The sequence below is a fragment of the Tripterygium wilfordii genome, chromosome 18 (assembly GCF_013401445.1).
Source record: "Tripterygium wilfordii isolate XIE 37 chromosome 18, ASM1340144v1, whole genome shotgun sequence".
Taxonomy (NCBI): domain Eukaryota; kingdom Viridiplantae; phylum Streptophyta; class Magnoliopsida; order Celastrales; family Celastraceae; genus Tripterygium; species Tripterygium wilfordii.
The window spans coordinates 3,028,198-3,041,673 of record NC_052249.1 but is presented as its reverse complement, the minus strand read 5'-3'; the positions used below and the strand labels follow the sequence as shown (position 1 = coordinate 3,041,673).

The window sequence follows — 13,476 nt, the reverse complement described above, 5'->3', positions numbered from 1 at the left end:
TCCATTTAGCAACAATTTGAAAATGACAATTATATTGTTGTCAAATTGTCTTGAAATTTGAGCCCCAATATTACTGTTGGTTGACCACTATAATATATTGTCTTAATAGCATATATTGTCTACAAATATTGTTCACCAAACGGGCTCTTTATGATCTCGTTCCTGCCTTCTTTCGGATCTGAAACCCTACATAATACTGAAATCAAATTATTTGTAATATCTTGAATATGATATTCAATTTGGGTGCATTTGTACAAAAACACTTTATGTTAGACGTTGAAATCTATGTGTTATCAAACACAGTATATCTATTCTCTGCAGATAATCTTACATGAAAACAAATGAAATGTTAGTTCCTTAATGTCTAAAAGGTTATAAGAGTTGCATCCTGTGTTGCGACAACCATAGGTAATGTCTTGTAAGTCTGTTTCTGCTGCTATCTTAGTTCGGTCTGGTAGGCCTAGTGACGGAACAATGAGAGGGATCTCATGTTATGTAACATACATTTTGGCTCAAGACTGTCGATTTGGAGTTTCTAGTTGGATTTCATTGTATAACTAAATTGAATCTAATATCGAGAAAACTACCCCGTAAGAATGACTTCAATTCAACAACGTCAAGCAAGACCCTTTCGGTTTACAGAAAAGATGTCAATATGTGAGCCAAAGTCGCATTGAGATGGCACCGAGCAAGTGCTTGATAGTATTCAATGCTTGAATCATAAGCAGATGATAATATCAAGCATTTTTTCGATGAAATTCACAACAAAAAACTAAGACATTAGTATATTGTTTGTGGTACTCTGATAAGTCATGATGTTTTAAGTTATGGCCATTGTACAATAGAAGGCATAACTTATCAATCCCAAACGCTTAAATTGTAACAACCAATACTAATGCTAATTTTTGGTCTGTTCGGTAAAGTTTCTATTTGACAAAATAAGTTAGCTTATCATTGTCAAAAATAAACCAATTCATAAAGTATCAACTAAGCAGGATGTTTGGTGGTACTTTTAAAGCTACTTGATAATTTTACCATATGCTAGCATATTTTCAAAATAATCTCGTAGGTCTAACTTATTTTCAAAATAATCTCATCGATGTAACTTATATTTTTTGAACATATATGCTCACGCTTATGCTAGCGTATATATGATGCGTTTGGTAAAACAATTTACAGTAGCATCTATGCTAGCTTATAAGCTAGTGTATACGCTCAACCAAACGGAATATGTACATAGGGAAACAAACAATCATGCTTTGGAAAAAAACTCACAAGGTAAAGCATAATCACAACATGCAATATTGCATAATAACATCTTTCTTTTATCAAGGCTATAAAAATGTATCAGATTGGTAAAGCTTTTGCTACTTGAGAAACTTAAACAAATTACAAGACATATCAAAATCAAACCACATTCTTTCCCAGTGATTACGATACTACGATAACTTCCACATCCAGTATTGTATAGAAAGATACGCTCCAAATGTCTCAACCAAAAGACACACTAACTCCTCTTCGTATTAACACCAGATAATTAACATTAAGTGAGCATGTAAACCAATAGTAGAGTTGCAGGGGTGCAATTTAAAGGTTGCAACGTCAATTCCCAAAAACGGCCTCACCACATATTATCTGGGGGGCAAGTTCTACATGTCCCCAGCCTCGTTCACTGTGGAAGCCTAGTGCACAAGAGTTGTTTACCCTTTACCCTAGTTAACATCAAGCGAGCACGAGTTGAGCTGTTTCAACGTCCTTTTCCTTTTAAATGCATGATGTACGATTCCATCGTATGAATCTAGTTTTTCAATCCTAGAGATACAATCATTCATCCTTTTCAGTAGGTTAGGCATAGTCGAGACATTACTTGAAATTTTATCCTTTAGGAAACTTATTTTCAAAGTATTCTTTTGTTCCGCTTCTGCTGCCACCCTTCTACTAACTTTATCCGGTCCTGAATCTGTCAAATAAAACCACGGACAACACCTAAGTTTCAACAGAAAAAGTAAATTGAAAGGGACAAACTGACTAAGGTTCTGGATGTTTCTTGTCGAATAAATGTAGGAGGTAAATGGGCAATGAAGGTGACGTAAAAGGGAGGATAAAACTCCAATGCATCACATGGAAATTGCTTAGCAAAAAACACCAACAAACATCAGCTTAAAGGAAAACTAAAAGCATTGCATCAAAGCTTCTTTGTAAAATATTTGTTTTGGAACTGTAGAAAGAAGAAAATTACAGTAAAACGAAAAATTATCATTTCTGTTAACACGGGGATAAAAAAAGAAAAGAAGAGCTCATCCAAAACCAGTATAGAATCATGAAACTGAACTTAACCTGTATGCAAGTCTAGAGGGGAGAGGATAAGAGGGCTTTCATGGGGGGAGGTAAGTATGATAGTACATCTGTGCGACTAAGATCCCACAAAAAACAGTACTAAGTTGTCTATTTTAGAGGGTAAACTTATAATCTCAACTTAATTATCTTCTATGTGCAATTCTTTCTCATCCAAAACAAGAAAAGAATCATGAAACTGAACTCAACCTGTTTGCAAGTGCAGAGAGGAAGGAGGAGAGGGATGTCAAGGGGGAGCTAAGGTTGGATAGTAATATTTTTGTGACTAATATACCGTGGAAAACAGTATTAAATTGTCTGTTTTAGAGGGTAAAATTAAAATCTCAACTTGATTTGCTTATATGTGCAATTCTTTCCTCCTTTTCTCAACAATTGGATGGGAACGGTACTTTTACAGTATAACAAGGAGAAATAAGTCTCCTTCCTTCCCAACCCTGTACCTCCCCTAGTTTCCTTATGTTTCAATTAAGTTGATATTTAAAAGCTCCTTTCACAAGACTCCATCCCCCAATCTCTCCGCCAGAAAACCAACTTCAGAATCAGAGCTCCCAAGAAACCTTAAATAGAAACAAAATGCAACCGATTTTCCCCTAATTTTATCAGTGGCATTAATCAAGCAAAAGCCTTTCCTCAGCATCCAAATATAGCCACTAGATAGACTAATGCAGCACAAAACGCGTAAAGATACAAACCCTAGAAACCAAAACAAATGAACCTCTCCGGTTGCCACCAGACGTAAAGGCCTCTGAATCAATGCCCATCGAAACTGAACGCTGGGTAGAGAGAACCGGAGTAAAGGTGGACTTGAGCTGTTCCGGAAGATTATCCCTGTACTTGAGAATTTTCTTTGCCATGTGCTTGACATCAGATTCCAGCTTCTCCAGGTGCTCTTCATCTTCTTCTTCTTCAGCCTCGGCTTCGGGCCTTCCTGGTCCGAGCTGGGAGATCCGAATATCGACTGGGGCCTTCTGGTTCAACGCCATTGCAAAGTCGGATCGAGGTTGCAGAGCTTTAAGGAGAGTGGGTTTTTCGAAGGTTTTTGGAGGGGAATTGACGTTAGGGCTTTTGAATTTCGGAATGATCAACCTTATTTACACCCCATTATTTACTGAGTACACCCCAATCTAAATAAACCCTAGTGAAAAATAAAATAATTATGAGTTCACCCCATTTTCTATTTTCATCAAGTTTTACAAACTACACCCCATAATTTTAACAGTTGGATCTCATCAATGGTTGAGATTAAACAAAATTAAAAGACAAAAAAACAAAATAATTGATCTTGTTTATTAACCCTAGCCTGAACAAGCCACCGCTCTCACCATCTCCTCCTAGTCTCTTCCGCCATGATCTCCACCTTCATCTCCATGGAGATGGCGCTGCTACTCAAGTCTTCATCTGTTGGGAAGGTACAACTATTGGGAAGGGGACATGATCAAGAGAACATGGCTGGATCTGAGCTGGGATAGTGGCGCCCATTCTTAACGAGTTTCGAAAACGTTCGCTCATGTTGGAGGGAGCATCCCCACTTAGTGATCGGTCCACTAGTTCACGCAAATCCGAAGAAGTTCTCACAGACGAGCCACATGCAGGGAAACTTGCATTCATTGTCATCAGCCCTTCGCATCTCTCCAATTCTTCATCGGAGATCGCCAACCTCAAGGCATCATGAAGCCCCCACCCTATCTCACCTGAAATGCAAGGTCTGGTTTGGTCGCATCTCCTGCAAGAGAAGCTGTACAAGTGAGAGAGATGAGGGAAACGAAGGAGAAAGAGAGAATGTGGAAGGAAACGGTAGGGTCAGACAGGGGTGTGTATAGATGAGGGTTTTTTGTTGATTTTGGGGTGTACTTAGCAAAAATTAGGGTGCAAATAAAATTGATCTTTCGGAATTTCTTTGTGTTTTTGGGCCAACTTTGGATGTGGACACCGGGGCCCGGTTTGGCTCTACTCGGATCTTACTCGCCCGTTTGACCAGGACCGAAACAATCCAAATATAACAGCCAAACGTCGTCATCCGGCTTGAGTTTCCACTCTTCAAGCATCGAGCTCTGGGGGACAAACCTGAATCCTGAAAAGTGAAAACCCCGCCAATTAAGCCCTCCCAAACTTACAGTTGTGCAGTTTTCTTGCTTGGTTTTCTCAGCAACCAAACAGGCTACGCGAATCGTGATCCAATCAATGGAGGCGAAAAATTCAATGTTACTGATATTTTCCGGTCTAAATCCTGCAAGAGAGACAGGACAAGATAAATCAGACCTCGGTGTCACCGGAAACCATGAAGACAAATTTGTATTCTTGCTACTTCATTTACAGGGTAATACTGTCAGCGGGTCCACTATCAGCTTCCTTCACAACTTCACACATTAGTATTAATAATATTGTTGTTGTTGTTTATGCTGTCATGCTGATTTCAGTCTATTAATTCTGTATATTTCTTTAATTTTTCTTCTTTCAGCGTTACCTTTCTCCGATTCATGGAAAAATTGACACCTCCATCAACTCCTTCCAAGGTACCATATGTTTCGTTAATTTCTTTTCCTTTAATGGGTATTGGCAGTTGATTAAAGGGGCTGATTAAATTATGCTATCTTAGAACTTGTATAGAAATTTTTGGCATGGGTTTTTTTTTATAGGATGATGTTCTTGATCATGTTTTTGGGTTTGCCTCTAATATGTCCCTTATCTTCCTACTGAATGAACAAGGCTTGAATTGTTCATATAGGCATGGATAAATTCCTATCATGGCCAATCAAGAAGTTAATTTCTGAATAGATAAAGAGGAGAAGTTCTGAGATTTATCCATAAGTTCTGTGCAAATGGAGGACTTGAAGTTGCTATATAATTTATGTTTACATGAAAATGTAAAATAACTTATGTGTCATTAGGTTGGGGTAATTGGCATGAACTTTGATTGATGTGGAAGTGGCTGTACGCAAAGTTTCTGATTAATCAATCTGGAAACATGATAAGGCTTTTAATGTGTCTGAGCTTACACAGTATCTTGGAAATAATGCATGACGCAGAGAACAAAACGTTAGAAGAAAGAAAAAAGAAAGAATGAGCACCACCTACTGAGGAATTGAAAGGTTAAGTGGACAAAAGTGTGTTGAGATGCTTTTAACACATGAGGGCATCGGCTTCAAATTTTGTTTACATGTTATACCCTATCTTTTATCCTTGTATCGCAATGAATGATTCAAGTTCAATTATATCCTTGTATCGCAATGAATGATTCAAGTTCAAATTATTTCAGAGAGTACAGCCACAAATTACTGATATAGAAGTTCCTTATCGACTTCTTCATTGCTCCAGTAAAGGCGACAAGGCAGGGGTCATACAGGAGTTAGCAAAAGGTGTAGAACCCAATCTTGCTGACTATGATAAGAGAACAGCTCTTCATTTAGCATCTTCTGAAGGCTGTGTCGAGATTGTGCTACTGCTTCTTGAGAAAGGAGCTAATGTGAACTCCACGGATCGCTGGGGTCGAACTGTAAGTTTTCATTAAAATGACAATTCTCACTTTTCCACGGGGACTGCAGTTATGTTTAATTCTTCAAACAATGTTCTTGACAACATGGTTCTACAGTGATCGCCGTAGTTGCAGATACTTGAGTTCTAAATATCAAGTTATTGTGTTTCTTGTGATTTTATTTACAGCCATTATCAGATGCTCGTAGCTTTCACCATGAAGAGACATGCAAGATACTGGAAAATTGGGGTGGAATGGATCCGGTAGTTTACTTTATTTGCATATAAAACTACATTATTTCTTCTATTACAATGGGTTTTGAAGATCTTCTGGCGTGATTATATTCTCACCTTTACTAATCGGTAATTTAATTAAAAATAGTCCTATTACTTTTATGCTACTCTTACATACTGGCAATTATGCCCCAACTTTAAGATGTATCATCTTATATTACTCAAAAATGCCTAGCATGTAATGTATAATCTTGATAACTTACTGTTGAAATGCATTAAATTTTTTTGCCGTAGGACGCAATATTTCCTTGCTTGGCTTTATCTGAACACCTTACATTTAATTTATAATCTTGGGAACTTACTGTTGAAATGGATTAAAAAAAAATTTGTTGCGGGACATAAATTTTTTTCCTTGCTTGGTTTTTTCTCTTATACAGGTGAAGCAAAGGCAGAATTACTAACTTAAAATTTGGTAAACTCATCTGAAGAGATCTATATAGCCACGTCTCCATTCTGAGTTAAAGGAGTTGCTATGGCTAAAAGCAATTATTGTTTTTGTTAAAACTTATAATGGTGCATGTATTGTTTGTTCTTATTTCACCATTGATCCTTTAACCATGAATGCTGATTGATATTATTATGATGTGTCAAATGATCATTTACAAGTCCGAAGATTAGATGCTTTATGGCAAATGTAGACAATAGAGTTTAGATTATGCTATTAGTTCTCAGATTCATACTAGAATATGGGGAACAACCCACTGTCATGTAGGGTTCATTGGTCAAATCTGATACTTACACCATTTTGTTTGGTGGATAGGTTGGGCTTGATTCACAAAATCCATGCTGTGAGATTGATCACACTGAAGTGGACATGGACAATGCAACACTTATTGGGGAAGTATGTCTTCCAAACTCAAATTTTTTGGCAAAGTGAGGAGACTCAAACCCACTTTGGCACCACAATTTTTAGTACAAGGAAGTTCTGTTGAGATATTCAATCTTTTCCGGTGGTGTCTTTAAACATCATGATGTTTTTCCAGTAATAATAGCTCCTATATTATTCTAATTTCAAATCTTATAGGGAGCATATGGTGAAGTCTATTTGGTGAAATGGAGAGGCACTGAAGTTGCAGCAAAGACAATTCGCTCCTCCATAGCCTCGAATCCTAACGTGAAGTGAGTTCTTGTGTATATATGTTTGTGTGACTGTGTGTTAGTAGTTGTTTGTATGTTTTCTTAATTAGGGCAGGAATTTTGGGTTAATTATATGAAGTTGTCACCCTTTATTTACTTTAGAAAATTTTCTTTTAGTAGCAGTTATAGCCACTAGTTCAAGAAAAAAGCGAAGAAATAAATGAAAGAACTAATTCAGGGATAAGTGAACTAAAAATTGGATAACGGAGTCTGATTAGTTGAGCTTAGTATCTAGTTTGAGTTAAGAATACAGGCAAATAATTGAAAATATTGTACACATCGACTAAATTTTTTATCCTCCTTGTCCCTCTTGGAGGGAAAAAGTTTAAACAAGTAATTCAATTTTTAAAATATTCATGAGCTTTGTAGCTCCATCATTAAATATAATCATACTTGACAATTTTTTACCATTTTGTTATGAAATATTGACTATTTCACAGGAAAACCTTTCTGGATGAACTAGCTTTGTGGCAGAAGTTGCGCCACCCTAACATAGTGCAGTTTCTTGGTGTTTTAAAGCATTCTGACCGTTTAATGTTTCTCACTGAATATCTTCGCAATGTGAGTTTTCATTTTGACTCATGGTTAATAAAGTCTTTCATAATCCATTTACTTAGATATTGTGAGTTGTGAAAAAAAAAAGTAAGATATTGTTCAATGTTACTGTGCTAGGGAAGTTTGTATGATACATTGAAAAGGAAAGGAAGACTTGACTCTGCAACAGCAGTTGCTTATGCCTTAGATATTGCAAGGTATATATTTAACACATTTGCAACTATATGCTAGACTGCTAGAGTTTAATCAAACATGTCAGATGAGACTTTCTTATCTTTTTCAACAGCTCATGTGTGTATCTATTTTCCTTCTTTTTTTATGAGTAAATACACATAAGAGCTATTGAATAGATATTCATATTGAAATTTCAATGCAAGAGTTTACTTTGGATCCTACTGTATATATTGATTTTGAAATTTCATGGTTCCCATAACTTTTTTCTTGTCTAGCCATAATGTGTCAATAATAAGAGTTTACGGTCCATGGAAACTATATTAGGAGCCATCATGTTTTGATGTTTTATCTTTGATCATATGCCCATGGTCTTATGCTTCCTAATAAACTTACACGCATTTTCATGAAATAAGGCAACTAGAATATAGGGAAGCGATGAATCTGAAAGACTAGCCATTATTGATGTTCACTCTGAATATAACTAATATTTTTATTAAGTGAGTTACACCTTTTCCTTTTGTTTCTTTTATGCATTCTTGAATTACTTATATATTGTTGTCAAGATTCAGCGATGTTATTCAAATAGGTGGGATTAGGTCTTAGATGAACTGAACTAATTTTTTTTGGAACTCTGACTACTATATTGTCAATTCTTAACGTAAAGTTCTCGAAATGTCAAAGTTGTCAGTGACCTAACAAGTGAATTGTAGTTATCATTCCAATTACATTTAACACGGTCGATCACTGCCACTTTTACTTAAATGTTGTGGATCCATAACCATACGTACCTTGCTCAAACTTCTTTCTTGTCTGGTTCCTTAAAAATTGCAGAGGCATGAATTATCTACATCAGCATAAACCACATGCTATTATACATCGGGATCTGACGCCAAGGTATTCTAGTCTGGATGTCTGGATCTTTCGAATCACAACCAAGTTTATTGCATTTATTTGCAAGTCAAAACCATAATCCGGTTCCCGTAAGCCTGTCCATTTCCTATCTATCTTTGGGAGTATGACTGTATGAGCAGGTAATTGGACAAATTTGGAAAAAAATTCTCAAAACTTCTTCCTGACAGGAATGTATTGCAAGATCAATCAGGGCGGCTTAAAGTTACAGACTTTGGCTTGAGCAAAATTGCACAGGAAAAAGATGCACTTGGTTATAAGATGACTGGAGGAACAGGTTCATGTAAGATATTTCGTACTGTAGAATGTTGAAATAAAGGATTTATACCATTATAATGTTTATTAGGATCTATTTTTTTAACACTTGCCAGATCGTTATATGGCACCTGAAGTTTATCGTCGAGAGTCATATGGGAAGAGTGTTGATGTCTTTTCCTTTGCTCTAATAGTACATGAGGTCAGTTAAAACTCGGAATTTCTTTTCCGAATCTGATGACAAACTCTTTGTCACTAATTTCCATGACTCATACCTGTTTTATGTTATAAACAAGCCGTTAGACACATTTATCTTCTAGAATTTGATTGAATTCTGTCCAGAAACAAATCAATTCAGATTGTTTTGGTTACTCATTTGTGGTTTTCTTTTCCTTATAGATGTTCCATGGGGGACCATCAAACCGGGCACAAGCTCCGGAGCAAGTTGCGGACAAGCGAGCCTATGAAGATTTGCGACCACCTCTCTCCTCATTTGTGTACCCTGAATCTATTAAGACGTTAGTTCTCTTGGACAACTTTTCTTCTTTTCTATTTTGATTATAAACAGAACAAATATATTGATTTCCATTCTTTTAACACATGTCTCTGGTTAAGTGTTCAAACTAAAAAAAAAGTGCATTGTCTAAGGTTTATAAGAGCAGATAACGGAAGGAACAAATAATTGAATTAGACGGAAGAGAAGTAACAAAAAGTAAGGTTTTAAATATCTTGGCTTGATTTTCCAAGATGACAGAGACATTAATAGGATTAAAAATGGGTGGATAAAGTGGAGGAGTTCATTTAGGGTTTATGCGATCGAAGGATTCCTTTAAGGTTGAATAGAAAATTTTATAGGTCAGTTATACGACCCGCGATGATGTATGAGTTTGAGTGTTGAGCTATTAAGAGACAACATATCCAAAAAATGCATGTAGCAGAAATGCGAATATCTCATTGGATATGTGGCCACACGAGGAAAGATAGGATAAGAAATGAGATTATTAGATCTAAGGTAAGAGTAACGACCAACTGAAGGTAAGTTGCGAGACAATTTTTTAATATGATATGGGCATGTACAACGTAGAGATAGCGGTAAGGCTGCAAGAGAATTGTATAGGAGGATCGAGAGAGTAGGAAGTGAATTGGAAGACCCAAAAAGACATGGCTTGAAGTAGTAAAAAAGTATATGGATTCAATAGGATTTGATGAAAGTATGATCTTTAGATAAAAATGAATGGCAGGAACGAGTGCACGTAATGGGTTCCCGTTGATTTTCTCATAAACTCAAGTAGCCAACCCCAAACTTTTAAGATAAAGGCTTGGATGATGACGATGATTCGGTAGTGATAATGAAAGCCTTCCATGAGTTTGGCAGGCCTTTCCATTTCTTTTTCTTTTCCTGGTGTTGGGTAGAAAGGTAGACTTGAGTTGAGAGTGTTTGGGACTGCTATTTCTCCAGAACAATGATTTTCCAAGGAAGATCATGGTTAACCATGGATTTTTGTTCACTATATTTTGTTAGTTACCTTTTATCCTGTGTATCGTCACAACTGTTCTTGTGGATATTCAAAATTTACAGTGACTCCGTATAAGATTATTTCGTGTTTATGACTTTCTTATAAAACTAGACCTTTCATGCACATTACATGTAAGTCATAACAATGCTTGATTTGCTTGGTTTAGGCTTCTTCGAGAATGCTGGCACAAGAATCCCAACTACCGCCCTACCTTCGAAGAGATAATTTCACAACTAGAGATTATACAAGAAAGTCTGCAAAATACGAAAGAAGTGGGCTGCTGTGGCTGGCTGCAACTTTTTTAACGGGGCAAGTCCGAAGGCTGCATCAAAGTGCCCTCATTCTATGCTTTGTGTTTTATTTTTTGGATTGTTGGATTGGCAAGTCTGGAACAGAAAAGGAACCATTGAGGTTCGTACTTCTTATAGGAGACCATGTTGAGGTACTAAGCAATGGATGTATTTTCATACGCATTCTTGCAAATCAAATAGTTTCTATCGACTATTCTCAATGTTACCAAACGCGTATATTTCATTCACATTCTCATTATATTCCCGTTTCTGTTCCCGTTCCCTTTACCCTTAATTTTCCCTTTCCCGTTGCAAATGGATGTATTCTCCAATGTTGTTCGCATGCATGCTCTGTAGTCCATTGTTGTCGTTGGTTTATTGGTTATACATCTGATGAATCAAGCTGTTATATATCTAACATGTCACATAAATATATAATGAATTCTTACTGTCTTACCTTTCTCCTCTCTTCTCTTCTATTATAGAGACATAACTAGGGTCGAAAAAGATATTAAAAAAATGAGAAATTAAAGAAAAGGATAATATGGAACTTTCATGTTCGAAGAAGGAAAAGTGAGAACAACAGTAAGAAAAGAACAATTGTTATTAAGCGACTAAAATTCCCGAACATATATGTACCTTCTCCTTTGTTAGTCTCGTACGAGCATACACCTATCGTTATGCAACAACTACAGCCTCTTCTACACTATAGATTTTGCAACCGACGTTGCTACAACCGTCGATTCTTGCAATCATCAACTTCGATTTGTCTTCATTATCAAAGAAGCATTGGTTCGATCTATGTAGATTTGTTCCTATCACTTTCAGAAAATCTACTTATTCACACGACCATCTTCGTCGCTCTCTTTGGACTGTTAAGAATAGGGGAAACAAATCAAAATGGTGAAACAAAGAGCTATAAAGAGTAAGTACATTGTATTATATAAGTACATTGTATTATATTTTCTTGACTTCTACATCACCTTCAGTCCCTTGATTAACATAATCTCAATCCATCCATACTGCATCATCAAAATTAACATCTCCAAATTCGGGTATTTGTGGCACCAGGAGAGTCTGGAGCCCAACATTTTCTTCAATGTCACCAACAACATCCTCATCCTCAACCTCACTAGCATAAGATTCTATGTAACATTCCTCATCTTCGACCTCAACATCGCTGTTCGCAACCGCCTGCTCAAAATGATCGATGTTTTCACTACCACACATTTCTGGGATCAACGTGACATTAACATCCAGTAATTGATGTTGCGAAGAAGAACTTCCACCAGTTGTCTGGGTACAATCAACACAAGGAGCAGATTGACTGTAATCGTACTCATATTCATATGAAAAATCTTGATTTCTTCGTGAAGTCATTATCACCTTCGTATTACAATATTTTTATACAAATTAAAATAATCAAGTTAATATTCCAATTAAAATAATCAAAAGAACATTAACAATTCATAAACAATAGTCATAAACAAACTACACTAACGAAGCTAATATTAATAAATCTAAACTATTTTTACATACAAAATAAAATAATCAAGTCAACATTAACATATTTAAACAATTTTAATACGACAACATTAACAATTATAAATAATATTCATAAACAAACTACACTAATCAAGACAACATTAACAAATCTAAACTATTTTTACATAGAAAAGAAAATAATCAAGTCAACATTAACAAATTTAAATTATTTTTAATTAACAAATTTAAACACAATACAAGATAAGATACGTACCCAAAAAACGAATGCAAGTAGAAATCGACAAAAAATTATTACGGTTTAGTTGCTTGACTATTATTGGAAACGATAATTGAACTCAAACACTCTCTCCCTCTTTGTATTGCTTCTGTTGCTTGTGCGTATGGGAGAGTGTTGCTGGTTTGGTTTATAGACAAAAGAAGTCGTTGTTCACAATTGCGGCATTGCTTGGGATTCCTTGATGTCGTCGTGGTGAACATCGACATCGCCTTGGATTATGGAAAGCCGCTACTGCCAAGAGCAGCACCCTCATGTTGCTGTTGAGATATGGGGTACCGCTATTCACATTTCAATGTGTCGTTGTTCGAAAAAGCGACACCTATCCTGTACACTTAAGCCGTTAACAGCGACACCACTAAAGACGAATAGAAGCACTACACATCCATAAAATAAATATCCATAAACTTACATAAGCATGTGGCATGCCTATGTGGCTTCTTTAATAAAGTTTGTTTGTTTTTTTTAATCTATGTGGCATGTCTATCTGGCTTGTCACCTAGATTATATAAGTTTATGGATGAGAAAATTATGGACATATATCATTTTTGAAAGACAAATAAGTGTCGTTGTTTCTAACAACGACAAGGTACTAGTTCCCTAATAAATTATAAATGGGCGATAAATACCCAATAAAATTACGTACGGATGCTAAAACAAAAAAAAAGCTCCAACTTACCCTAATTCACATCAAACTATAAATACCAAGACATAAACACATCTCAGCCCTTCATTTCTG

The 13,476-nt window shown here is 36.1% G+C and overlaps 2 protein-coding genes across 2 annotated transcripts; one reads left to right on the top strand and one right to left on the bottom strand.

The window, feature by feature from the left end:
• Positions 1–1,328: 1,328 nt before the first annotated feature.
• LOC119983268 lies at positions 1,329–3,355 on the bottom strand. Its single transcript, XM_038826926.1, has 2 exons — positions 3,071–3,355; positions 1,329–1,960 (listed from the first exon to the last, which is right to left on the bottom strand). Exons 1-2 carry the CDS (start codon positions 3,336–3,338, stop codon positions 1,713–1,715), a joined length of 516 nt encoding a protein of 171 aa, XP_038682854.1. The 5' UTR covers positions 3,339–3,355; the 3' UTR covers positions 1,329–1,712.
• Positions 3,356–4,396: 1,041 nt separating this feature from the next.
• LOC119983791 (integrin-linked protein kinase 1-like) lies at positions 4,397–11,201 on the top strand. The gene is made up of 13 exons (XM_038827518.1): positions 4,397–4,672; positions 4,814–4,868; positions 5,612–5,848; positions 6,016–6,090; positions 6,881–6,961; positions 7,145–7,239; positions 7,698–7,818; positions 7,930–8,009; positions 8,818–8,880; positions 9,066–9,178; positions 9,267–9,352; positions 9,550–9,668; positions 10,834–11,201. Exons 2-13 carry the CDS (start codon positions 4,833–4,835, stop codon positions 10,970–10,972), a joined length of 1,245 nt encoding a protein of 414 aa, XP_038683446.1. The 5' UTR covers positions 4,397–4,672; positions 4,814–4,832; the 3' UTR covers positions 10,973–11,201.
• The last annotated feature ends 2,275 nt before the right edge of the window (positions 11,202–13,476 follow it).